Source organism: Dromiciops gliroides, chromosome 1 (genome assembly GCF_019393635.1).
Source record: "Dromiciops gliroides isolate mDroGli1 chromosome 1, mDroGli1.pri, whole genome shotgun sequence".
Lineage (NCBI taxonomy): Eukaryota > Metazoa > Chordata > Mammalia > Microbiotheria > Microbiotheriidae > Dromiciops > Dromiciops gliroides.
Window position 1 is genome coordinate 4,896,134 of NC_057861.1, and position 25,706 is coordinate 4,921,839.

A 25,706-nucleotide genomic window follows, 5' to 3' on the forward strand; every position below is an offset into this window, starting at 1 on the left:
GGGAGGGGGAAAGAGGAGTTATTTTAAAAGATAACGTTTGTTTTAATGTATGCAAACATATGCTAATATATTCCCAGGCTAAAACCAAATTCCATTTGCTAGGTGTCCTTAGCAACTTGGTTTTATCTGGGTCATTCCTCCCCCCCTCCCCAACCCTACTTCCCTTTTATTCCCCCTCCCCCCAGGGGAGTGCCTAGCACAGTGCCCCAAGGGGGATCTGAGCACCGGGCAAGCAGAGGGAGCTTTGGGGGGCCCCAGAGGGCCCCATCAGGAGCTGGGGGAGGCCCTGAGGCAGTTCAGCTTTTCTCAGGGAAGTGGCTCCCCGAGATGGGAGGCCCTGGGGGCTCCAGGCCCATCTCTGGCTTCTCTAGCTGTGTGACTGCAGGCTCTGAGAGGCCATGACCCCATTTAAGAGGCAGAAGACTGGGTTTGCATTGGCTGCTCACTTCCCTTGGACCTCACTTCCTTATATGTCAAATGGGCAGACTGGACCAAGAGGGCCCTCCAGCTCCCTGGGCCTCAGTTTCCTCCTCTGTACAATGAGGGGGTTGGAGTAGATGGCTCCCCCATCCCCATCTCCCTTCCAGCTCAAGGTCTGGGATTCAGTGATCCCATGATGCACTTGGACAACTGTGGGCCCCACCCTGTGCCTCAGTTTCCTCTGCTGTAAAGTGAGGGGGTTGGGCTTGATGGTCTCTGAAGGGTCCCCTCCAACCCCATGATTCTTTTTTTTTTTGGGTGAGGCAATTGGGGTTAAGTGACTTGCCCAGGGACACACAGCTAGTAAGTGTTAAGTGTCTGAGGCCGGATTTGAACTCAGGTACTCCTGACTCCAGGGCCGGTGCTCTATCCACTGCGCCACCTAGCTGCCCCCTTCTTAATCAGGAAGACCCGCTCTTTTATCCTGTTCCAGATGCTTTCTAGCTGAGCAACTCTGGGTGAGCCTCGGTTTCCTCCCTTGTAAAATGCAGATCATAACCATTGTGTTTTGAGGAGGTGCAAACCTTAAAATTCTACCCAAATGCCAGTGTGTTTGTAAAATGACATTCACACCCCTTGCACTGCCCCCCTCGCAGGGGAAGATACAGGGAACAAGCAGCTAGGAAATGACACATCTAGGAAATCCCCGGTCCATATCATAACTAATAATAATAAGGATAGGAATTGCCTTGCATGGTAATGAGCTCCCCATTGAGGGAAGTGTTTGAGAAAACGCTACACAACCCTTAGGAATGCCAGGGAGGGTCTTCCTGTTCTAGGTTGAGGGGTTTGGCTTGGTCACCTTCCCGGCCTCTTCCACTGAAGAGATTTAGGGCCTCTTGCGGATGGTGAGGACAGAAATAGGAAATCCACGTCAGAGACAGATGGCGTGGGAAGAGAGGGACACCCAGGGAGACCCTCCCAGGCAGGAGGGATGACTTCCTTCCACACGGGCCCCAGGCGAGGAAAGGGCAAGATGGGATGGAGGCTTTGGGTCCGAACCCAGAAGACATGGGAAGGTAGGGCAGGACCCGGTGGTAAAGGGCCTCGAATGCTGGCCTCAGGAGTTAATTTGCTCTTGGAGGCAGTAGGGAGCCACTGAGCTTTTGGAGCAGGGGGTGCCGAGGTCTCCTGTGTAGGGAGATGGAGGCTTTGGTAGCAGTGTGAAAGTTGGGTTCAAGAGTGGAAGGGCCTGACCTAAGTGGGAGAGCAGCAGCTAGGGTGGATGGGGAGCCCAGTGGACGTGTGGTTGGTGCCACCCACTGGGCTGCCCGAGAGAGGGCCTGTGGGATCTGGCTGAGGGCCCTGGCCTCGCCCACGAGATAGAAAACAGGATGTGGCATGTGGCGGGTCTGCCACGCCGCCAGCCTCCCCCGCACTCATTTCTACCAGACTGACCATGGGAGTGGCAGCATCAAAGGGTGAACTGCGCAGGGACTCAGAGGTGGGAAGGTCTGGGTTTACCTCCCTCCTCAGACATACGCCAGCTGTGTGACTGTGGGCAGGCCCCTTCCCCATTCTGTGCCTCAGTTTCCTTCTCTGTAAAATAAGGGGGTGACTCAGCGGCCTTTCCACTGCCCCTCTAGGATCCTATGAAATGAGGTGTGTTCCCCCCACTGTCCTCTGAGCTGGGTCCCTGAGTGACCCAATCCCCAATGCTCTCTGCCCTCCCCTGGCTCCCTCCCATTTGGGGATCCCTGGGCCTGCACAGAAGCTGTCCCCAAGCGAGCCGGCATTCTGCTCTCTGACCCTGGAGACTCAGGGAGGGCAGGTAGCCCCCTCAGCCCAGCCCCTCCTGCTTTGGCTGCGTTGAGATGAACTCTGCCCTTTGCCCTGCTCAGACCCCTTGGAGTCCGGCATTTCCAGGTTAGGAAGGACAGAGAGGAGGCAGATGGAGTGTGGAGGCCAGGCTCCAGCCTCTGCAGCATCCAGGAGCAGAGCAGAATGAAGGCTGACCCCTGGTGCTGACCTGTGCTAGCCATGGGACCCTCCCTGAGCTTCCAAGACCTCATATCATTGGCTCTCGTTCTCCCCATACAGTCTTGTCGGGCCTGTGACCTCAGGCGTCCAGGCCTGGAAGGGGGATTGCCCGGTTGGCCTCTGACCTGGTCAGCCCCCCTCCCCCACTGCGAGTCCTGTGACCAATTCTGGGTGTTACAGTCTAGGCCAGTCAGTGTTGGGCAATGTCCAGAGGAGGAAGCTAGAGGGGTGAAGGGCTGATGAGGGACCAGGGTATCCAGGCTGGAAGAGAGGAGACTTGGGGGTCCATGACAAGTATGTGGTATGCCAGGCCCTGCTGGGCCATCTGCCCGGGGAAGAGGGGCTAGCCTTGGTCCCTTGACCCCAGAGGGCAGAGCCAGGAGTTGGGGGAAGCTGTGCTGGCAGGTCTGGGTTGGAAGCCATGAAACTTCCTCACCATTCCAGCCGTCACAAAGCTGCTTGGTCTGCCTTGGGAGGTAGTGAGTTTCCCGTCCCTGAAGGTCTTCAAGCAGAGGCTGGATGCCCACCTACCATGGGCCCAATGCCCACTGAAGTGCTCTGTCATGGTCTCTCTAGGAGGGGGGTTTAATGGTGATTGGGGGTGGTCAGAGAATGGAGCCTGAGTGGCATCTTCCTTGGTTCTCCTGGAGACGCCAGCGTCAGGGAAACCCCTGGACTGTGGATGCTGAGAAGTGGCTGCCGCTGTCCAGGGTCAGGAGGTCTCTGGGCTGCCCTGCTGGGAAGTCTGTGCTGCCCTCCCCTCAGGGGCTGACGCGTGTCCCATGCCACCCCACGCTCCCCTCCTGCTCCAGCACCCGAGAAACCTGGCCACCCAGCCCAGCCCGCCTGACCGCTGGCCCAGCAACTGCCCAGCTCCCCGGCCACTCTCACCCTTCCTGTTAGAAAGTAGAATGGCGAGAGGAATGTTGTCCTTCCTGGAGCCCATGTGCGTGTGTGTATGTGTATGTGCATGTGTATGCATGAGTGTGCATGTATATACGTGTGTATATGCATGTGTGTGTGCAGGTGTATGCATGAGTGTGCAGGTGTATGTGTGTGTATGAATGTGTGTGCATGTGTGTATGCATGTGTATGCATGAGTGTTCAGGTATATACGTGTGTATGCGTGTGTATGCATGTGCATTGTGTGTATATTGACACATACACATGTGTTCTCCCACTGCCCAGACCCAGGCCCCAGGGGTAAGCTAGAACTCCAGCCTGTCCCTACCTCTGTCCCCCACGGACCCCCAAGCCAGAATGCTGAGCTCAGAGTGGCCTGGGGTGGAGGGGAGTGAGCTCTGGGTCTTAGCTCCAAGGGCCTGGGTTCGAATCTCAGCGACTTTTTGAGGGAATGCCAGCCTTGGAATCAGGAGGCCCTGCTTTTGAATCCACTCATGGGACCCTCTCTCTGACTCTGTTTCCTCAGAGGGGGAACCTTCATATTGGTAGTAAATAAGTAGCAGAGCAGGATTTGAACCCAGGGCTTCCACTCCCAATGCAGAGCTCTTCCAGCAGAGGGCCAAGGGCTCTCGTTGAAGTCAGGTCAGCGGACCTGAGCGGTGCCACTTGGCACTGAGAGTTTGTGGGTGAGTCCCATCTCCTTTTTGAGTCTCAGTTTCCTATCTGTAAATGGGGAAAATAGTCCTTGGATGAGTTAGGTCATACCAGAGAGGCAGTGTGGTGTAGTGGATAGAGAGCTGACCTTGGGGCCATGAAGTCCTGGGTTCAAATCCTGTCTCTGACACATACTGTGACCCTGGCTGAGTCACTTCTCTCTGAAACTCTAAACAAGGCAGAGGGAGGGGCTGACTGGCATTGGTGGAGGGACTTTCCTGATCCCTGTGTTCTTTATCCCTATGTTCTACTTCTCCAAGTTCCTTAAAAAAAAGTGGCGTCCACCCTAGATTAGTATAAAAATGAAGAGTATTGTTGTTGTCGTCATTCTAATTCTCATCTCATGTTGGGTGGAAAGTCTGGGGATGAGGGGATCTTCTGCTATTAATCTAATTATCAGACTCATTCTCTTCAACAAGCCCTTCCCCTCCTGGGCCTCAGTTTCCCCGCTCTGTAAGATGTTCGACTCGGAAGGCCGGGTAGCTCCTTCCAGCTCTAAAGAGAATGCTTTTCTCAGACATGCCCTGGGTGGGCTCTGGGCGGGTTTGGTTCTGCCCAGAAGCCAGCCTGGTTTTCAGGCCCAGTGCCTGCTAGGTGTGCATCGTGTGGCTGGGCCGGGGGCCAGGGGCTTGGAGCTGGGAAGGCCCTGCCGTGTTGTGCCAGGGAAGCAGACACGCTAGGCTCCTGGCTCCCTTTTAGGCCCGGTGAGATGGAAAGAATGCTCAACGTTGGCCTGGCCAGCCGCCAGCACCATCCCACAGGCGTTAGTGCGGCCCAAACACGTCCCGGGCCATTGGCTGGCGGGATGTTTCAAACTCTGGCATCCTCGACATCCCCCTCCCTGCTCTGCCACCCCCTGCTCACAAGTCCTCCCTGGCTCCCTAGTGTCTGTAGGAGAGTAGCGACAATGGATCCCATTCTTAAGACCCTTTGAGAGGCAGAGGAGCCAGGTTCCGATCTTGCCTTGGTGGCTGACTGCCTGCATCACCTTGGATGAGTCTGTGCTCTGGGGGCCTCGGAGGAAGAAGGAAGGAAACCTACAGAGAATGTGGGTTTTCTAGGGAAGGCTTTTGGTTGGAAACCTCGGAGAGAGGAAGCTGTACATGGAGCCACAGCGAGGCTGGGACTGTGGCTCTGGGTACCAGCCGGCCCCAGAGGTGAGGAAGAAATCACAGAGCTCCGGAGTCCCACCGGGGGAGGGGTCACATTAGGGGACACAGCAGGCCCGTCCTGTCCCAGAATGGCAGCCATGGGAGGGAAGATGGTCCCCCTGCACCCAGGGAGCCCCGGCATCCCCAACAAGGAGGCGCCTGGAGTCCGAGGGCCTGGGCTTCCGGCCTGTCTCTGTCACCTCCAGGCGGGGTGACAGGCCTGTGTCCTCAGCCAGAAAGGGGGAGATTCGATGAAAGCGGCTCTGTGGCCTCTAGCACAGGGCACGGCCTTGCTCCCACAGGCGGCCATCAGATGGGTGTGAGGACTAGGGAGATTGTCAGGCATTGTGAAGACAGTTATGTTATCTGCCCCCCCCCCCAAGGCTTCTCTTCTCCAGGATAAACATCCCTCTAACATCCCTTCCCCTCTTGATCACCCTCCTCTCGAAGCCTTCCTCAGGCATGCCCAGAACCTAATGCAGGCTCCATCCAGATGGGTCAGAGCTGGAAGGAACACAGAGGGACTCTCACCTCCTTAGTCTTTTCCAGAAGTGTGGCCTTCTGTAAGGCAGCCCAAGAACAAGCTGGGGCTTGGGGCTAGCCTATCACATCAAACAGATAGCATTTCTTGAGCTTGTGGTCCACTGAAACCCCAAGATCTTTTTCAGGCATCAATCAATAAGCATTTACTAAGCTATGCCATGATATAACATATGCAGAGTGTTTTGTATACCTTAAAGCATCAAAGAAATGTTACCTGTTGCCATTTTATTGTCATTGGTGGTAGTGTTCTGATAGCTTACTGTGTGCCGGGCACTGTGTTAAGTGCCCAGGATACAAAGAAAAGCAAAAGCAGCCCCTGCCCTCAGGGGGCTCCCAGTCTATTGGGGGAGCCCCCATCAAAAACTAGGTACACACAGGCTATGGGAGGCAGCTGGAAAGGTAGGCTTTGGGCCAAGTCCTGAAGAAAGCCAGGAAAATGTAGATGTGAGAAGGGAGGGCGTTGTTCTGGGCATGAGGGACAGCCTGGGCAAAGTCCCGGAGGTGGGAGATGTGTGTTGTGTTCAAGGGGACCATTGAGTCCTTGAAGGAGAGTTGAGACTGGAGAGACAGGAAGGAGCCAGGCTGGGCTGGGGAGGGAGGGAGGCAGGGAGGCCAGGGGGAAGCTCTTGAAAGAGTCCAGGCATCTCCTCCATCTTTGACTCTTGAAGCCGATGCCCTGGAGCCCAAGAGCGAGAAGTCTTGTTGTTCGTCCTTTGGTTCCAATAGCCATCCCTCTGGGGAGAGGGAGGGGCAGAGAGTGACAGCACCCTGTCCGCAGTCTTCCTGAAATGAGGCAGGTGGCCTTGAAGATGAGTGATAGCCCTGAACCAGGAAGGGGCTTGGAGACCCTCTGAAAGGCCAGCGCCGCCCTGCCCTGCTCTGTCACAGGAGAGCTGGAAGGTACCTCCAAGGTCAAGTCCAACCCCCTGGTCTTACATTTGGGAAAATGGAGGTCAGGTGGCCACGCGGGCTGTTTGAGGCAGGACTTGAACTCAGATCTGCTAACTCAGAGTTCTTACTCTTGCCCCCCGGGCAGGCCTTGTTCCCCCAGGGAGGTTCTCTGCCTTGGGGACAGTTGCCTCAGTCCCTCAGCCTTTGAAGGGTAGTGGGCTTAATGTGCCCGACAGTCAGAAATATTGTCCTTGAAGGGGAAGGAGGCGTGGCCTGAGTGGGCGTGGGGCCGGAAGGTGCTGAGCTCCTAGAGAAGGCAGCCTCTGGCCTGGGAGGCACCAGGGCTCCCTGAGAACTCCTTGGAAAGGGAGTCGGGGCCCCTGGGAGGGGAGTCCCGATGCTCCCTCCTTTGCTGTGTGAGGCTGGATAAACCCCTGTCCCTCTCTGAGCCTCAGTATCCCTGTCTGTAAAATAATTCAAGGTGGGAGGGATACAGATTTTGACTCAATGGGAGGGAAAACTTCCCAAGCATTTAGAGGTGTCCAAAAATGGAGTGAGGTAGGTGTCCCGGTGCTTCGGTGCATCAAGGGCTGGGCCTGGAATCAGAGACAGCTGAATTCGAATCCTGTTTCTCACACTTACTAGCTTTGTGACTCTGGGCAAATCCCTTGACCTCTGGAGGCCTCAGTTTTCTCATCTGTACAGTGGGCAAATAATAGCCCCTCCCAGGGGGTTGTGCAGATCAAATGAGATCATGTATAGCAGGCGCTTTGTATACCTTAAAGTCTTCTATAAGTGCATGTTGTCATTGTGGAGGGGCTGTTTCACTGAATAACGCGGAGCTCCCTGATAGGGAGACCACAGGGTGTAGTGGTTCACTCGGGATGGGGTGACTTGGGTTTGAATCCTACCTTTTTATGACCTTGAGATCACGCGATCTCTGTATGCCTCAGTTTCCCTCTCTGAAAAATGGACAGGTGGGGCCCATGAGGAGCCTTCCAAGATGGAATATTCATTGGTCCTCCTGACTTGCTCTGTGACCTTGGCCATGTTCCCTCTCGACTCTAGACCCCAGCTTCCTCCTGTGTGAAAGGGGAGGGGTGGCCTAGGGGACCTCCGGGGCCCCTTTCCCCTCCACAAAGTCAAACCTGGCCCGCGCTGGTGTGGGGGTGGGCCCTGGGGCGGGGGGCAGAGACCCCTGGGATGACTTGGAGAAGACTCTGGATTTCAGCCCTTGGTCCCACCAGGCCTCCCCGCCTCGCCCCAGGAGAGGACCAGTCATTTCTTGGATCCAGTGGGTCTCCTAAGGGTGGTGGGTGAATGGGGCAGGGCTGGCCCAGAGTCCCAGCAGAGGGAGGCCAGCCAGACCCCTTGCTAAGTCAGCCGGAGCAGATTCTCCGCTTGTACAAGGCCCAGCCCTGCTGGGGAAGGGGCCTGGCTCCAACTCTTGGAATCCATTTTTCCTTCGAGGTCTGGATGTCAGCCCCAAGGAGTCTGGGGCCTGGTGTTTCTCCAGAACCCTACTGGGTGTGCCCTCCCCGTGACCTGCCCTGACTCAGGCACTCGGGGCTCAGGGGGCCTGGGGAACGAGGGGAAAGCTCAAACTGTAGGCATTCTGGGGAGGAAACTGAGGCAGGATCTCGAGGAAGAACAAGGCAGGAGCATCTCTGTCCCCTACTCTGGATGGACGGAGCCCATCTGGGGCCAGTGGTCAGTTCTGTTACCTCCTTTAAGGAAACACATTGATGAGCTGGCAGTGGCCAGGGGAACACTATCAGCACAGTGAAGGGCCCTTGGATCCACATCATGGGAGAAGCCATCGGGGGAATTGGGATTATCTGGGCCAAAGAAGGGAAGGCTCAGGGAGAGGTGAGAGTGCCCCCAAGTATCTGAAAGTCTGTCCTAGGGAGGCAAGACTAGATTCATTCTATTTGTACCCAGAGGCAGGACCAGGAGTTGTGGGGAGAAATGACAAAGAGGCCAATGGACATCGTGGGGAGGGGTAAAGGGGATGGAGAGAGAAGGAGGCCCAGAAACCAGGCCACCATCAGGGCTGGGCAGCCATCAGAGCACTGGAGGGGAGGGAAAGACCAATGGCAGGACCCACAGCCCTGCTGGGCCTCTAGTTGGGAGGACCCAAGTTCTAATTCTGCCTCAGCCGCTTAGCTGTATGACCCTGGGCAAGTCTCTTAACCTCTGCCTCAGTTTCCTCATCTGTAAAATGGGGATACTTGTATTTGTAACTTGTTTGGCAGGCCTTAAAAATACCATCCAGGGGCAGCTAGGTGGCGCAGTGGATAGAGCACCAGCCCTGGAGTCAGGAGTACCTGAGTTCAAATCCGGCCTCAGACACTTAACACTTACTAGCTTTGTGACCCTTGGCAAGTCACTTAACCCCAATTGCCTCACTAAAAAAAAAAAATACCATCCAGATAGCTGGTCGCTGTTGTGTTCTGTGGCTTAAGATAAATTCACAGACTGACCTCAGCCCCTCAGTTTGCAGGAGACCAAGGCTCACCCGAGACTACACAGACCACAAATAGCCAGTTACCCAAGGCCCCCGGGCCCCCATGGTAATAAACATAAGTCGGTCACTTGGTGGGGATTGATCAAGGCCTTTCTGCACTCCAGCCCTGTGATGTAGGGAGCCCTATGTTCTCTCCATTGTGCACATTGGAAAACTGAGGCTGAGGGAGGGGAAGTGATTTTTGTAAGGTCGCACAGCGAGTGAGTGTCAGGGCAGGGGTAGAAGCCAGGATGGATGCCTACAGCCCTCACCAGCTCCCTTTCCTCCAGCCTACGGGAAAGTGAAAGAAGCCGGGCCGGCTCCTGCTGCTTAGCCTGAAGGCTGCCTGGTCCTGTCCGGATGGGGAGGGAGGAGGAGATGAGTGCCAGGGAGCCGGCATTTAATCCATGTGAACCTCATTTCTCCTTATCTTGGCAGACCGAGCACGAAGTAAGGAAGCCACTTCTCTGACCCAGTTTGGTTCCTGGACATCAGGAATCTCTTGTCTGGGGATGAGGTGCTGGGGGCGGGGTTCTCAGGGGTCCTTCTTTCCTCTTCTCCCTCACCTCCACCTGTAGAAGGAAAGGAGAGTAGGCCAGCAGAGCTGGGGGGGGCAGACTTAGAACGTGGTCTGTGGGATGGCAGAGCTGGGAGGGAATTAGAACATGGACTGTGGGATGGCAGAGCTGGGGGGGGCAGACTTAGAACGTGGTCTGTGGGATGGCAGAGCTGGGGGGGAGCAGAGTATGTTCCAGCTGAGAGAGGCCACTTTGGGGCTGATCTTCCCAAGCTCGCCTCATGATATGGGTTTTTCTTGGTTTCATCTAAGATTTCAGTCCATGTTTGGAGACATTCTTCCCATCTCCTCCCTCCCTCTTCCCCTCTCCTTCACTCTTTCCTTCTTTGTGTCTCTCCCTCCCCCTCTGTCTCTCCCCATTTCTGTCTCTCCATTTCCCTCCCCCAGTCTGTCTCCTGCTCATCAAACAGCAGCTCAGGCTTGGAGGGCCCGTTCTAAGCCGAGCGGGCATCCGTGGTCCATGATCCCCCGCCAGCCTCCCCTGAGCCGGTTCCAGTTAATGGCCTGTATCATCTCAGGTGTTTGCTGCAGCTGAGAGGATGGAGGGAATTGTTCCACTTGTTAAGTCAGAGGATTCAACAAACGTCCTGTTTTAATTCCTTGCCTGCCATCCTTGGGAAGCCAGAGACAAGTCGGGTCTTCTAGAGTCACAGGCCCGTCTGGGCTGGGGGAGGGGAGGGAGGGCTGTTGGCTGACTGGAACCCCTTTCCCTGCTCCAGACTGAATGACCGCTAAGGCGCCTTTCAATTCTAGATGCATGTCCTGTGAGCAAAGGATGCCATAGCTACAGCTGGGAGGGGCCTGAGAACAGGGGATGTCAGGGCTGGATGGGGCCTTAGAACAGGGGATGTCAGGGCTGGGAGGGGCCTGAGAACAGGGGATTTCAGGGCTGGGAGAGGCCTGAGAACAGAGGATGTCAGGGATGGGAGGGGCCTGAGAACAGGGGATGTCAGGGCTGGGAGGGGCCTGAGAACAGGGGATGGCAGGGCTGGGAGGGGCCTGAGAACAGGAGATGGCAGGGCTGGGAGGGGCCTGAGAACAGGAGATGGCAGGGCTGGGAGGGGCCTGAGAATAGGGGATGGCAGGGCTGGGAGGGGCCTTGGCAAGTCTCCTCCTCTTCCTGGGCATCAGTTTCCCCATCTGTGAAATGCGAGGCTGGCCCTGGCTTTGGGGTTTGTGCTCTGTCATTGCTCTCCGTGGTTGGGCAGAAGCAGGGCCCAAATGATTCAGCTGAAGCCTGGATGGGGTGGGTGTCCCCCTGTGCCCACCGGCTGAGGATTGTGTGGAGCTTACCTCGTAGCACCTCCTGTGGGAGGCTCAGACTGTTTGCCCCATTTTACTGATGGGAAAACTGAGGCTCAGAGTGTCGCAGTGACTTCCCCAGGCTCCCACAGTCATTGAATTGAACCACCTTTCCCCAGGGTGTTGCTGCTGCTTTCCTTAAGGGTGGGCCTGGCCTGGGAGGAGAGGAGGGGTCACAAGGCCTAGAGCCAATAGGGACCTTTGAGACCATCTCATCCAACCTCTCCATTTTACTGACAGGGAAACTGAGGCTGGGGAAGGACAAGTGACTTGGCCCAATCCTGCAGCAAACAAGGAACAAATTGGAAATGGAAACCATATTTTCCCTGAGCTCCCATCTTACCCCGGCCAGCATCTGCTGGGGGAAGGAATGCGGGCCCCACGCCTCCCGCCAGGCCGGCACCCCTGGCCTGAGATATGGCTTCAGGCCAGGCCAGCAGCCCTCATTAAGTGACCACGGGGCCCCTCGGGGTCTGCAGCCTGAGTCTGACCGCTGGGTCGTGTGCTCCAAGGTCAGTGGTTCCTTTGGGAGCAAGGACATAAATCGTGAGCAGTCTCTGAGGCCCAGAGCAGCCCAGGCCCTGGGGTGGGAGGCAGCACAGCTGGCCAGCTCCTCTGGCATTTCTGACCCATGACCTTGAGCCTCTTATTTCCCCGAAGCCAGGATGAGCCTGGGCTCTCGTTCTCTGGAATACTGGGGGGGGGGCTGCCTCCCCCTCCTCCCCAAGGGTCGATTTTCTCTGAAAAAAATGGAATCTTGTTAGGAGGCATTTCTGGGAATTCTGTGGCCACAGCATGAGGGGACCCTGTTGAGGGAGGGGTGCTGGGCCTGGGAGGAAATGGCTGAGCAGGACAGATGCTGCCCCTGAAGGCAGGAAGCCTGGGGAGAAATGAGGAATCAGAGATTTAGAACCTCAGAGATCAGCCCTCTCATCTGACACACAAGGAAAGTGAGGTCCAGAAAATGGGGCGGGCTCAGGGAGAGGAGCTGGAACGCCTTGCCCTATTCCCACTCAGGATTTGGAAAACTCAAGTATAGTACTTAGCAGTGCTGAGCCAGGGCTTCCTCCTTCAGTCAGTCAGAGACCTTCATTCAGATCTTCACTCGGCTAATTGTGTCCCCCCCCCCTTTTTGGCAGGGCATTCAGGGTTAAGTGACTTACCCAGGGTCACACAGCTAGTAGGTGTCAAGTGTCTACGGTCACATTTGAACTCAAGTCCTCCTGACTCCAAGGCTGGTGCTCTGTCCACCGTGTCACCTTGCTGTCCCCCCTCCCCCAGTTGCTTCTTCAATGACCTTGGGCAAGTCCATGAGTTACCTCCCTGAGCCTCAGTTTCCCCATCTGAAAAATGAGGGGGTGGGACTCAGCAGCCTCTCCCAGCTCTAGAGAGCCCAAGGTCCCACCCATCATGGGGCATCATGATGCCTCCCCAGGCTGATCTTTGGGTGGGACAAGATGCAGAATCACCTTCTAGGTGTGGCCAGGCCTTTCTGAGGGTAGGGAGGGATTGAAGACCATCCCTTATCATGAGTCCAAAACCCATAGTCAGATGTGGGCCAAGGCAAGGGGCATAGACGAGCAGAGGGGTGGGGGTGGGGGTGGGGCAGAGAGAGCTCTACATTTTAAAGCCATTCCTCTCCTTAGTTGTCTCACTTGTGCAAAGACCCAGATCTCCAGAAGGGTCCTTGCTCTGTGACCTTGGAGAAGTCTCTTCCCTCCTCTGGGCCTCAGTATCGCTATCTGTCAAATGAAGGGGTCAGACTCAATATCTCAGAGGTCTTTCCACCCCCTAAACCTTGTGATTCTAAGGCCTAGGTTGGGCTCCCAGCTCATGGATCACATGGAGCAGGTGACTTCCAGCCTCAGTTTCCTTGCCTTTATAATGATCGTGTTGGGGTGACATTAGGAGGGTGTGTTAGGAAGGGCATTTGTAGTCCAGTGACCTGCGTCTGAATTCTGACTCTTGCCGGTGCCCTGTGTAATTGGGGGTGAGTCATTTCCCCTTGCCGTTCCTCAGTTTCCCCATCTGTAAAATTAGAGTGGATAAGCTCTCAGGTTCCTTCCAACCCTATGTAGGTTCTGTGTTGTTATACCTCTCCCAGGTTTGGCATTCTGTGCTTCTTCGATTTCTAGCTGTATGTCACGCTGTCTGCCTGAGCCTCGGTTTCCTTCCTCGTAAACTAGGGATAATACCAGGACTGGCTACCGTGTGGGGTGGTTATAAGAAAAGCGTCTCTTCCAAAGCTGAAACGCTTTGATCTGAAGCCTTGGTGTTGACACAAAGCTCTTGAGCCTGAGTTGGGGTTCTGACCCATCCTCAGTGTCATTTGTCATCTCCAGCCCTCCAGCTGACCAGGGGCAGAGTCCTGCTGGGCCTTTACTGAGGGCTAGGAGATGACTTCTGGGAGCCCGTAACTGAGAGGCCCGATAGGCCAGGTTCTGGCCTGGACCGAACATTCCTCCTGAGTTTTTTTCCATGAGGAACTCTGAGGTCGATGAGAGATGAAAACCTGCCCTCACCTTCCCCTGGGGTGTTGGCTCCTTTCCCTGCCCGGTTTGTTTGTCTTCTCTGCTCCCCTCCTCTCCCCTTCCCAGGCTCCAATGCCAGGCCCTGCTGGGGCCGGGGTGCCCGCCAAGACAAACCCAACACAGCAGTACACTCGCTATTTGTCTTTGAGATTAACTACTTGGGACTTGGAGCTGGCCGGGGGAGAGGAACATCTGCCTTTGATTAGGGAGACCTGTGGTTCCCGGGCCTTGGGCCCAGGAGTGGGATGGAGAGAGCTGGGCAGGCCAGAGAGGCCAGCCAGGAAGGGGAATGAGCTCCTCACTGAAGACTGAGGGAAGGGGGCATCTTTAAGTGGAGGCCAAATATCCCACCATTCCTCTCTGGGAGTCCATAGACTTCCTCAGGCTGCCAGAGTAGTTCTCAATACAAAAAAAGGTTAAGAACCTCTGTAGGGAGAGGGAGGGATAGCACATCAGGAGGGGAGAACAGTGTGGGCAAAGGCATGGAGGTGGTAAAGTACATAGTAATCTCCTTCGGGTAGAATATACTGTGTGCAGAGGGAAGAAATATAACAGAAAGCTCGAGATATGGGATTAGAGATGTGGAATCTAAGGGGTTCTTAAAAGTCATCTGGTTCAGCCCTGTCATTTGACAGAGGAGGAAACTGAGACCCAGATTTTCTCAAGCAGCTTTGGTCCCTCAATGAGCATTTATTAAGCACTTACTGGGTACTTAACAGGCCCAGTGCTAAGTATTGGGGGTACACAGGCAAAAGACAACCCCAAAACAAATGGTTCCTTCCCCCCATTTCATCAGGAGGAAGATAACATGTACATATATAAGAAGCTTCAGATTCTAAGAGGCTGATAGGAGGGAAAGTGTCCTAGGCCTGGGGGGCTTTTGGAGGAAGGAAGGCTGGGGGGGGGGGTTGGGCAGACTATCCAAAGAACCAAGATGGAAGGATCCTGTGTGAGGCTGAACTATGGTGTGCCCAGAGGGGACTGATTAAAATATAGGGATTAATTAAATAGAGTTAATTAATATTAAGATACATTAAGGTTGGGACCAGACCATAAAGGGCTTTTAATACCAGGTGGGAGCTTATTAAGGCTGAAGGCCAATGAGAAGGCTCTCCCTGGAGTTCAGGTATGTGGTGAAGGGGACCACACCAAGGAGGGGGCACTATCAGGGGAGGGAAGGCCATGTTTATGAGAAATGTCCGACAGTCAATTCGATTTGGGCACGCGGGGATTGAGGAGTCAAGGATGTCCCAGAAAACTTGGGAAGAGGGGAGAGCTGGCTGGGCGGAAGGATTCAGTTAGAGACACCTTCAGGGCCTCCGGTTTAGAGTGCCCATAGCGCTTGTGTCGTGGGACTGGAGCTCAGGAGAGAGGTATGTAGGCATGAGAGCTGGATGTAGGCATGAGAGTCATCTTCATCGAGAAGATCGTAGGAGCAATGGGAGCTGATGGGATCACCAAGTAAGGTAGTGTGGAGGGAGAAGAGAAAAGCAGCACCCAGAGCCCTCTGGGATACCTGGATTGGGATTCAGCAAAGGAGGCAGAGAAGGAGCGGTCCGAGGGGGAGGAGGAGAACCGGGAGAGATAGAGATGTCCTGAAAACTAGAGAGAAGAGAGGATCAGGGAGCAGGGGAGATGGACAGTGTCCGAGGCTGCAGAGACGGCAAGGAGGATGAGGATGGAGGAATGGCCACTGCGCCTGGCGGTTAGGAGATGTTCGGTCCCTTTGGAGGGAGCAGTTTTGGAGGGATGATGAGGTTGGAGATGAAGAAGTTTTAAAAGAGAGAGGAAGGTGGGGGCCCCGACTATAGCTGAGAGAGAGAAAATAGGGGCCGCTAGTTAGTCGGCAGATATGGAAGGACCAAGGAAGGGTTTTTCCAAGATGGCGGAGGCGGGGAATGGGCCTGGAGAGAGGGAGCGACTGAAGAGAAGTGGGGGGGGACAGTCTGATGGAGGAGGGTCCCCTGTGCAGGTGGAAGGGGGGGCCTCAGCGAGAGGAAGGGCCTCTTCATCACGAGACACTGGGATAGAGGAGAAAATGCCAGGCAGGGATGTCCAAGGGATGGCAGATGAAGAGAAGAGGGAGCTCTGGGCAAATGGCCTCCCTTTTTTAGTGAAGCGTGTGTGTCTGGGCCCTCAGCTCAGAGGGTCAAGGTTGGGGTGCTCTGGGAGGCTCAAGGAGAGGGGAGAACACTTGGAACAGTCACTGTGGAGAATAGGATAGATAGGCTCCAGCATCATTCAGCAACACCTGAGGAGAAGGGTAGGCAGGGGTATGCTGGAGCCACATGGAACTGGGATCTGGTTGTTAAATTTTCAGAGTGAGCAGGATCTGGTTGTTAAATTTTCAGCATGAACATTTACACCTCCAAGATCTGGCAAATGCTCCCAGCCTTCTCTCTATAGGCCAGGGGGCAGCCTGCAGGCCTGGCAGAGGAGGCTGGGAGCCTGCTAATGACATAATCTGTTTCTAATCAGAGCTGAATGAGATGTTTACACTTGAGGTTTTTGCTAATTTTCCAAATGCAAATAGACTTAGTTCAGCTCTCTCAACTGAGAAAATGGATTTTTTTCCCTCCTGAAGCAGTATGTTGTGGAGGAGGGCAGTGTGGTACAGTGGAAGGAGTCAGAGGAGCTGAGTTCTAATCTCATCCAGCTGTTCAGTAGCTGTGTGACCTTGGGCAAATCTCTGAAATGAGGGAACTAGACCAGATGATCTCCTAAGGTCCTTCTCAAGTGCAACAGTCTTAGAATCAGTGTGTCCCTTCTCCGTTCTGAGCCTCTGTCTTCTCATCTGTGGGATGGGGGCATTCGTACTTCACATCTCCCTCAGCCAGTGGTTGTGAAGAAGTCGCTCTGGAAATCTTAAAGTGTGACATCAGTGCGTATGTGCTCATTCCCATGGCCCCTTTACCAGATGAGAGGCAGTTGGTAGGAGGAAGAACCTTGCTGTGTGATCTTGGGCAAATCATTGCCTCTCTCTGGGCCTGTGAAATAAGGGGATTAGACTCACTGACCCCTGTTGGCTTTTGAGGAATTAGGTCCTTTGAGGAATTAGGCTGGAGGAGTGATACTTGTCTCCAGAATCAGCCAAGAACCAGGAAAAAGAGCTTCTTGCAGCCCCAGACACCCACGTGTTTCCTCTCAGGGGAGACCCACTGGCCCTCATGCTGACTCTTACTTTACACATAGTTCTAACAAGCCTCATCATGTAGCAATCCCATCCTGAATGGTTACATTTTTTAAAAATGTTACTGGTAGATTAAGGACTTCACTGCCCAAGAATCCTTCCCTGATGGCTCTGGGAAACTTCTTGTTGTTGTTTTTAGCAGCTCTAAACCTACATTAATGCACACACATTTATTAGGTGCTTACGGCATACGGGTCCTGAGCTAAGTGCTGGGGATACAAGGAAAAAGCATTAACACCCGGTCCCTGCTTTCCCGGAGCCCAGGTTCTGATGGAGGAAATAACCTGGAGACTGTGCATATATGAGATACAGACAAAGTGGATGGAAGTTTAGGGGGTGGGAGGGGTGAGGGCTGAGGAGGAAAGGCCTCTTTGAGGAGAGCTCACTAGAGCTGAAGCTTAAGGGAAGCTGGAAAATGTAAGAAAATCTCAACCTCTTGTTCCCCAGGAGTAACTGTGTCTAGTTCCCCTTGGGGAGGACCCTTAGAACATGGAATATCAAAGGGACCATAGAATATTGGAGGGACCTTAGAACAGAGAATGTCAGGGCTGGGAAGGACTTGAGAACAGAGACTGTCAGAGCTGGAAGAACCCTTAGAACAGGGGATGTCAGGGCTGGGAGGGACCTGAGAACAGGGGATGTCAGAGCTGGGAAGGGCCTGAGAACAGGGGATGTCAGGGCTGGGAGGGGCCTGAGAACAGGGGATGTCAGTGCTGGGAGGGGCCTGAGAACAGGGGATGTCAGGGCTGGGAGGGGCCTGAGAACAGGGGATGTCAGGGCTGGGAGGGGCCTGAGAACAGGGGATGTCTGGCCTGGAAGGACCCAGAATGACTCTTTGGGGAGGCAGTCACCTGATGGCACAGGGTCCAGCTGCACCACAGCACCTACCTGTGGACAGGCCCCTAACCTGTTTGGTTTTCTAAAGCACCCTGCCCTCAAGAGGCTTACTCTCTAGTGGGTGACAGGGCCGCATGCATGATCAGCCTGCTCCTCCCTTCCTCTCTGGCCTGTCTTGAGCAAGACAACAAATATTAAATAGTTCAGTTAACTGAAAAAATCCAGTGGTGCTTCCGCAGGGCAGGAGCCCCAAGGGCCCTCATGAATCAGCCTAACTATGTAAACCAGACTTTATGGGGAAGGATTCCTGGACTTGTGTGGGTTCCCAGTGTCTGGGCTGGGCCAGAGGGTCTCTGGGGGACTGTGCAGGGGGCAGTTTATTTTGAGCAGCAGGAAAACCAGAAAGGATGGCACCCCGGGGCTGCCGGGGCCAAGGGAAGTCAGGGGTGGCTCCCCGGCTCTCCCTGACCCAGGCTGGTCTGAAGGGAGGCAGAAGAACCCAATCGTGTTGGGGCTGCGGGCCCAGGGTGCCCAGGTCTGCAGGAAGAGAGCGCGGCCTAGGTCTGTCTGGTTTCCTGAAGGGCGCAAGGACTCTGTGGATGAGGAGCAGGCCCTCGGGGCTCTGTCACTGCAGGCGTTCTCTCACCCCTGTCTGCTCTGGATCTGCTGGCTGGGCCTGGGATCCAGGGACTTCCACTTGGGCAAATATTGAGTACAACCCTCTCTTTTTACAGAGGAGGAAACTGAGTCCAGAGAGGGGAAGGAGCTTGTCCAGGATCACACAGACATAATAGCTGACATTTATATGGCCCTCACAGTGCACCAGGATAAGCACTTGACAACTATTATCTCATTTGATCCTGTAGGTGCCATTATTATTATCATTCCCATTTCACAGATGAGGAAACTGAGACAAACAAATGTTCCTCAGATTCAAGCCTGGGGTATGAACTCTAAGTCTAGGGCCCTGCTCACTGTGTTGGAGTGAGCTACCTTCCCTGAATGCTGACACTGAGAGACAGTCTTGTATCTGCTTGAAGCGGTTGAACTTAGATTAAGGAAGATCAGAGTTTGAATCCTGCTTAATAGCTGTGTGACCCTGGGCAAGTCACTTGATCCTGTTTACTCTTCTGTAAAACGAGGGCATTAGACTAAGTCATCTCTGAGTTTTCTTACAATCTCCATTTTACAGTTAGGGAAACTGAGGCAAACAGAGGCCCAAGGTCTCACAGGTGTTATCTGGGGCAGGATGTGAACCCAAATCTCCCTGGATCCCAGTCCAGAGTTCTATCCTATATACCACCGAGCTGACTTGGATTTAGGCTTAATGTCAGGAAATGTTAGGCAATGAGAAGGAAGAGGGGCCGTGACAGGAGGTAGCCAATGACTCAGTGGATGATAGAACAAGAAACTTGTCAGGAGGAAGTCCCAAGTTTGAATCTTACCACAGACACCATGACCCTGGGCAAGTCACTTCACACTGTCTGGCTCAGTTTCCCCATCTGTAAATTGGGGGTAAGAATATCCCCAATTCCCAGGGTGGTTGTTGCAAGGATCAAGTGAGTTATATGTAAAGCAAATTTTTTTTTTGGTGGGGCAATGGGGGTTAAGTGACTTGCTCAGGGTCACACAGCTAGTATCAAGTGTCTGAGGCTGGATTTGAACTCAGGTCCTCCTAAATCCAGGGCCGGTGCTTTATCCACTGCGCCACCTAGCCGCCCCCTGAAGCAAATCTTATTATTGCTGTAATTAAAAAGGAAACAGTTTTATTGATACCTCTTAATTTTTTATACTAGCATCATTTCTCAACATGATCTCCCACTGACCACCCTCCAGAACCTTCCTTTGGGCCAAAGAAGAGCAAAGGCAGCTGCCCCGGCTGCCTGGGCTGATGGCATATTCAGTATTCAGCACCAGTAGTTCCCCACCTCTCCCGAAGATCAGGGTGTATTCCATTACCTATCCTTGGGCAGCCATCACGGACTTTCACCCGATTTCCACTGCCTTTCACGGCTGTTTTCATCGACCTTCTTGCTGTGCTTTTGTTCACGGTTCTCTTGGTTTGCTGGCAGTATCCAAGCAGAGGTGAACACCCACTTGTCAGGGACATTGTTGAGAGGATTCTTGCTCAGATACAGGTCGGACTTCACGGGTCCCTTCCAGCCTCTGGGATTGTGGGTGGGAGCCCACCCAGCAGGGGCACTGCCACAGCCCATGTGAGAGTGACTAGAGATGTTTGTCGTTCTGCCCCAGGCTTCCGGACCGTCTGGGCAGAAAATAGCCCGACGTGGGGGCCTCTAGTGCTTAGATCTGGATCTGGCTGATGTGGTCATCCTTCTAAGATTAGGGCAACACCTGGGAAGACTTGGGGGGGGGAGCGTCCAAGAAAAGACCCAACTCCTCCCAGTCTGGTGTCTCCTCTCCTTATTTAAACCCAATCTGACCCTGCCCTCCGCTCAGGTGCTTTTCTCTGCCTCCCCTCATCCCTGGCTAGCATTCAGTTTAATTAAACGTATCCATCCATTCATTTTTCTCTGTCTGTCTCTGTCCATTTGTCCATCCATCTGACTGTCTGTCCATTTGCTCATCTCTCCGTCTGTCTCTCTTTGCCCATCCATCTATTCATCTATCTATATCTATATTTGTCTGTCCGTCTGTCCATCCATCTATCTGTGTATTTATCTGTCCTTCTGTCTGAATACATCTATCTGTCCACCCATCCATCCCTCTATCCTTTTGTGCATCCAGCTATCCATATCTTATTTATCTATGCATCTATCTGTATCCATTTATCTGATTGTCTGGCCAGTGATCTATATGTCCATCTGTCTCTATGCATCTGCTGCCTGTCTATCCATCCGTCTAGCCATCTGTCTTTCTTTTTTTTTTGGCAGGGCAATGGGGGTTAAGTAACTTGCCCAGGGTCACGCAGCTAGTAAGTGTCCAGTGTCTGAGGTCAGATTTGAACTCAGGTCTTCCTGAATCCAGGGCCGGTGCTTTATCCACTGTGCCACCTAGCCGCCCTTTCCATCTGTCTTTTTATCTGTCCATCGAGCTGTCGCTTATCCATCCATCTGTCCATCTGTCTATCTCATCCATCTATCCACCTTCCCATACATCTGTCCGTCTGTGTCTGCCTCCATCCATCCATCTGTCCATCCGTCCATTGGTCCATCACTTCCCTGTATGGGATCCCAAGCTGGGGAATATATATGCATGTCAGCTCCCAGATGGCTCCTCCCGTCAGGGCACTCACGGCCTAGGAAGGGGCCGTTATACACTCTCCAGCATCATGGAGCCTCTCCTCTGGATCAGTGCCATGTTGGAACAGCCTCTGTGCTCCTTGAGCTTCGAGTTCATCCATCAACAAGCATTTATTAGGCCCCGTCCCTGGGCTAGGTGATATACAAACATTCTTCTTCTTTTTTCTTCTTTCTTCTTCTTCTTCTTCTACAAACATTCATTAAAAATGAAATCAGGGGCAGCTAGGTGGCACAGTGGATAAAGCACTGGCCCTGGATTCAGAAGGACCTGAGTTCAAAGCCAGCCTCAGACACTTGACACTTAGTAGCTGTATGACCCTGGGCAAGTCATTTAACCCCCATTGCCCCGCCAAAAAAACCCCACAAAAACCAAAAATGAAATCAAAGGGGACAGCTAGGTAGTGCAATAGATAAAACACCAGCCCTGGATTCAGGAGGACCCAAGTTCAAATCTGGCCTCAGACACTTGACACTTACTAGCTGTGTGACCCTGGGCAAGTCACTTAACCCTCATTGTCCCAGAAAAAAAAAGAGGTCATAGATTTATAGCTGGAAGGGACCTTGGAGGTCACTGAGTCCAACCCCTCTCATTTTACAGCTGAGAAAACTGAGACCCAGCTAGGTGAAATTATTTGGCTGAAGTCACATGGCCAATTAGTAACCAAGTCAGAATTCGAATCCAGGTCTCAGAACTACAATTTCAGGGAGTGACAGTATGATGTCATGCTATATTTAGGAGGGCCAAGGGTCCATAGAGCAGAAGGTCCCAGTTCCCCTGCTTCCCTCTGGCTGGGTCAGAGGTCAGCTGGGGTCTTGGATATAACCCTGAGTGAGAGACATTGAAAACCCAGAGCATGCTGGGAGCAGGATGGGTGGAGAGTAGGTAGCACATGGCATGTGAGCATCAGTCACAGGAACTGGGGTGTTGAATCTGGAGAAGAGAAGGCTGGGGGTTGGGGCACAGGCTCTGTGTTTGAGGAGCTGTTCTGTGGAAAGGGAGGAGACTTGTGTGCCGCCTGGAGCACGAGCTGCAAATGCAAGCTTGATGTCCCAACAATGTGAGCGTCCCAAAGAGGAAGGTGGTGGGCCCATACCCCCTGGACATCCCCTGGAAGCAAAGGCCAGACCTTGGCCCGGGGACCATTGGCTGTCCCACCATCAACAGCTTCTGTAGCCCTGGTGGCCCAGTTGGGGAAGGGAGGTTGCTGGGAGAGGCCGGTGCCCCAGCAAGCAGTCCTGGGCCTGTTGTTCACTTGCTAAGGGTGCCAGGGGCCTCGGGGGCAGGCAGGAGATGAGGAGCTGTGGCTTTCATAGCAAACCAGCCTCCAGTCTGGAATAAACTGGCCCAGGCCAGCCCTCAGTATCCCAGGGCCAGTCCTGGGAAGGGGACATGTCCTGATGCCAATGGATTCTCAGACAAGGCTTTCATCTGCCCACCTGTCTGAGGACAGACACTCCTTCTTGGCAGCCCTCAGCACCCCCACTGCTCTGCCCTCCCAATTCCCTTCAGCAACTATATTTGTCATTTTGTATAGTGTGTGTGTGTGTGTGTGTGTTTACAGGTAGATGATAAGGCCCTTGGAGGCAGGGGGAGATTCATTTTTGTTTGGGTATTCTCAGCACTTACCACAGAGCCTGGCATACAGTGGGTGCTTACTAAATGCTCATTGACTGATTGACAGCCATTTACTAGGCACTTATCAGGTACCAGCCTCTGTGCTCAGCCCCAGAGGGGGAGGAAAAGAGAGGAAGCAAAGGCCCTGACCTCAGGGAGCTTGCTGCTAATAGAGGAAGGCTGAATGTGGGCATCTGTCCGGTTCTGGGCACCTTTGTGCAAGGTGTAGGGGCACGGAGACAGAATGGAAGTGTGCCTGCCCTTTGGGAGCTCCCATTCTCCTGGGAGAATATTCCTCTGATTGGCTGATGGGAGCAGGACTCAAAGGTGACTGAGCGCCGTGGCCAAGGGTGGCATATGTGTTTGGGGGGTGGCAGGGGAGCCGTTTGGGGTCACCAGCTCCTGCAGCATCCAGGCAGGGCAGCCTCTGAGCACGCGGGCCTTCTCTGTGTCCTAGGAGCAAAGTCCAGGCAATCAGACGTCCCTGGCAATGATGCAGGAGCCCCAGGAGATGGTGGAGGAGACGGTGACTGTGGAGGAAGACCCAGGCACGCCCACGTCCCACGTGTCCATCGTCACGTCTGAGGATGGGACCACCAGGAGGACAGAGACCAAGGTAAGAGGTAGAGGAGGCCTGAGCAAGAGGAATTCCCCAGCGGGGGGAGGATTGGAGGCTCGAGCTGCCCTCCTGGCTCTAACAGAGGCAGGGTGCTGCCATGAATGGAGTGGAGGATTTGGAGACAGGAAGGCCTTGATTCAAATCCTGCCCTGGATGCTTATTATCAGACTCTGTGTGGCCCTGTCTAGTCACTTAATCTCTGGGCCTCAGTTTCCTACTTTATAAATGAGGGACTTGAACACAGTGACCTCTGAAGGCCATTCCAGGCTAATGTCTGTGACCTAATCACCCTGTGATAGTCCTTGGTCTTTATAAAACCCAGGGGCGTCTGTAATCTTGAGATGAGACATGGACCAAGATGGCAGCCAGAGCCCCAGGGCTCCTTTGCCTCTTACTCATTCTGTGAGCATTTGCTCAGGCCCAAGCCTCCAGCACCACCTTTTGTAACCCCCCATTGGAGGGGCTTCAGTTTGGCATTCTCTTCCCCAGTGGAATCTAAGCTCTCTGAGGGCAGGGGCTGCTTCTGCTCTTTCCTCCCCTAGCTTGTGGCCGAGGAGTTCGTGCCTAGGAGGGTTTAATAAATGCTTCGCGAGCTCCCTGAGGGCAGGATGTATTATTTCCTTTCCAAATTGTCATTCTCCTCATCTAGCACATGAGCTCTCCGAGGACTGGGACCCCCTTTTTTGGCCTTTCCTAGGATCTCCAGCACTTAGCCCAGTGCCTGGCATACAATAGGTGCTTGATCAATGCTTTTTTTGGCTGACTGACTAGATGTCTTCTGGGATCCTTCCAGTCCTAGAACTAGACTCCTGTGTCCACAGGGAAATATATAAGTACCGGAGCCAGACCAAGTGTGAGCAAATCCTTTCAAATGGGAGAGAGTTCTGAAAGCTCGGGGGAGGCCCTTGTCAAGGGTGGCTCCTGTAGGAAGATGGGGATTCTGGGAGGCGGAGGTAAGGAAGGAGAGTCTGCCTGGTGTGGGCACAAAGGTGAAAGGTGAGGAGGCCCATTTGTCTGGAATGGAGGCTGCAGGAAGGGGACTAAGTTGGCAGAAGCGTCGGGGGAAGACCAATGTGTTATTAAAGATGGGGAAACTGGGGGCAGCTGGGGGCACAGTGGATAAAGCACCAGCCCTGGAGTCAGGAAGACCTGAGTTCAAATCTGGCATCAGACACTTGACACTTACTAGCTATGTGACCCTGGGCAAGTCACTTAACCCTTATTGCCTCCCCCCCCCAAAAAAAAAAGAAGGAGAAGGAGGAGAAGGAAAAGAAGAAGAAAAGAAAAAAAAAGAAAGATGGGGAAGCTGAGGCACAGAGAGGTTACCCAAGGTCACCCAGAAAGGCAATGGCCGAGTCAGCTCTCAAACCAAGTCCAGGCAGGGTTCTCTCTCCCCGGCACCCGGCCGTCCCTTGGGCAGGATCCATCAAAGAGAGCTTCAAAGGCCCTTAGACAAGAGATGGAAGTCAAGGGCCGGAAGAAAGTCTGCCAACCCTGGGTGTCTGGGGGAAGTGGAGACCCCCTTATACAAACAGCACCAGGGCCACAGGAACAAACTATTCCAGCTCAGAGGAATCACAGTCATGCAGGGATAGGAGCTCAGGTTTCCACAGGATGAGAGAGACAGACAGACAGACAGACAGACAGCCCAGCCTTTGGATTAGAAGGAGCGACCGGAGAGGCTGGCTGCTCCAGCCCCTGCATTTTAGTGAAGAGGAAAAGGCATGGGAAAGGGGAAATGATTGGCCCGTGGATGACTTGGGGTGTGCTAAGTCACTCTCTCACTCGAGTCTCACAACAACTCTGGGAAGTAGATGGTATTATTATCCTCTTTTTACACTTGAGGAAATGAAGGCAGGCAGAGGTTAAGTGACTTGCCCAGGGTCACACAGCTAGTAGATGTCTGATGTGGGATTTGAACTCAGGTCTTCCTGACTCGGGTCCAGGTCTCTCTGATAGATGTAGACTTGAAAGCTACCATAGAGAGTGCCTCGTCCAATCCCCTTCAATTCACAGACGAGGAAATATGGTACCAGAGAAGGCAAATGACTTGCCTGATGTCATAGTGAGTGAGTTGTAAAGCCAGAATTCGAACCTACATCTGACATGGTATCAAGTAGAGGGAACTGGGTTTGGAGTCAAAAGACCTTGGTTTGAAACTTGGAGTTGTCACTTACAGTCTGTGTGACCTTGGCCACGTCACTTCCCTGCTTGAGCCTCAGTTTCCTTCTCTGTCAAATTGGACTAGATGTCCTCTGGCTGCAAATAAATAATCAACATTGATTAAGTGCCTACTATGTGTGGCACTCTGTACTTTATCTCACTCTTTAAGTACAAAGCCTTTCCCTCTATTAACAAGGTAGTTCAAGGACTTTTGTTCAGTCCTTTCAGTTGTGTCCAACTCTTTGTGACCTCATTTGAGGTTTTCTTGGCAGAGATACTGGAGTGGTTTGCCATTTCCTTCTCCAGCTCATTTAATGGATGAGGAAACGGAGGCAAACAGGGTGAAGTGACTTGCCCAGGGTCACACAGCTAGTAAGTGTCTGGTGCTTGATTTGAACTCAGATCCTTCTGACCCCAGGTCCAGTGTTCTGTGGACCTCAT

The 25,706-nt window shown here is 53.6% G+C and overlaps 1 protein-coding gene across 8 annotated transcripts in view; it reads left to right on the forward strand.

Annotated features, from left to right (window-relative positions):
- Positions 1 to 25,706, forward strand: part of ARVCF (ARVCF delta catenin family member) — a 206,971-nt gene that overhangs the window by 105,709 nt on the left and 75,556 nt on the right. For all 8 annotated transcript variants that reach the window (XM_043987457.1, XM_043987449.1, XM_043987399.1 and 5 more), the window contains one exon: positions 22,941 to 23,099. In XM_043987457.1, the coding sequence (XP_043843392.1) occupies positions 22,974 to 23,099 (126 nt within the window). In that variant the 5' untranslated portion in view covers positions 22,941 to 22,973. The remainder of the gene's footprint in view (positions 1 to 22,940; positions 23,100 to 25,706) is intronic.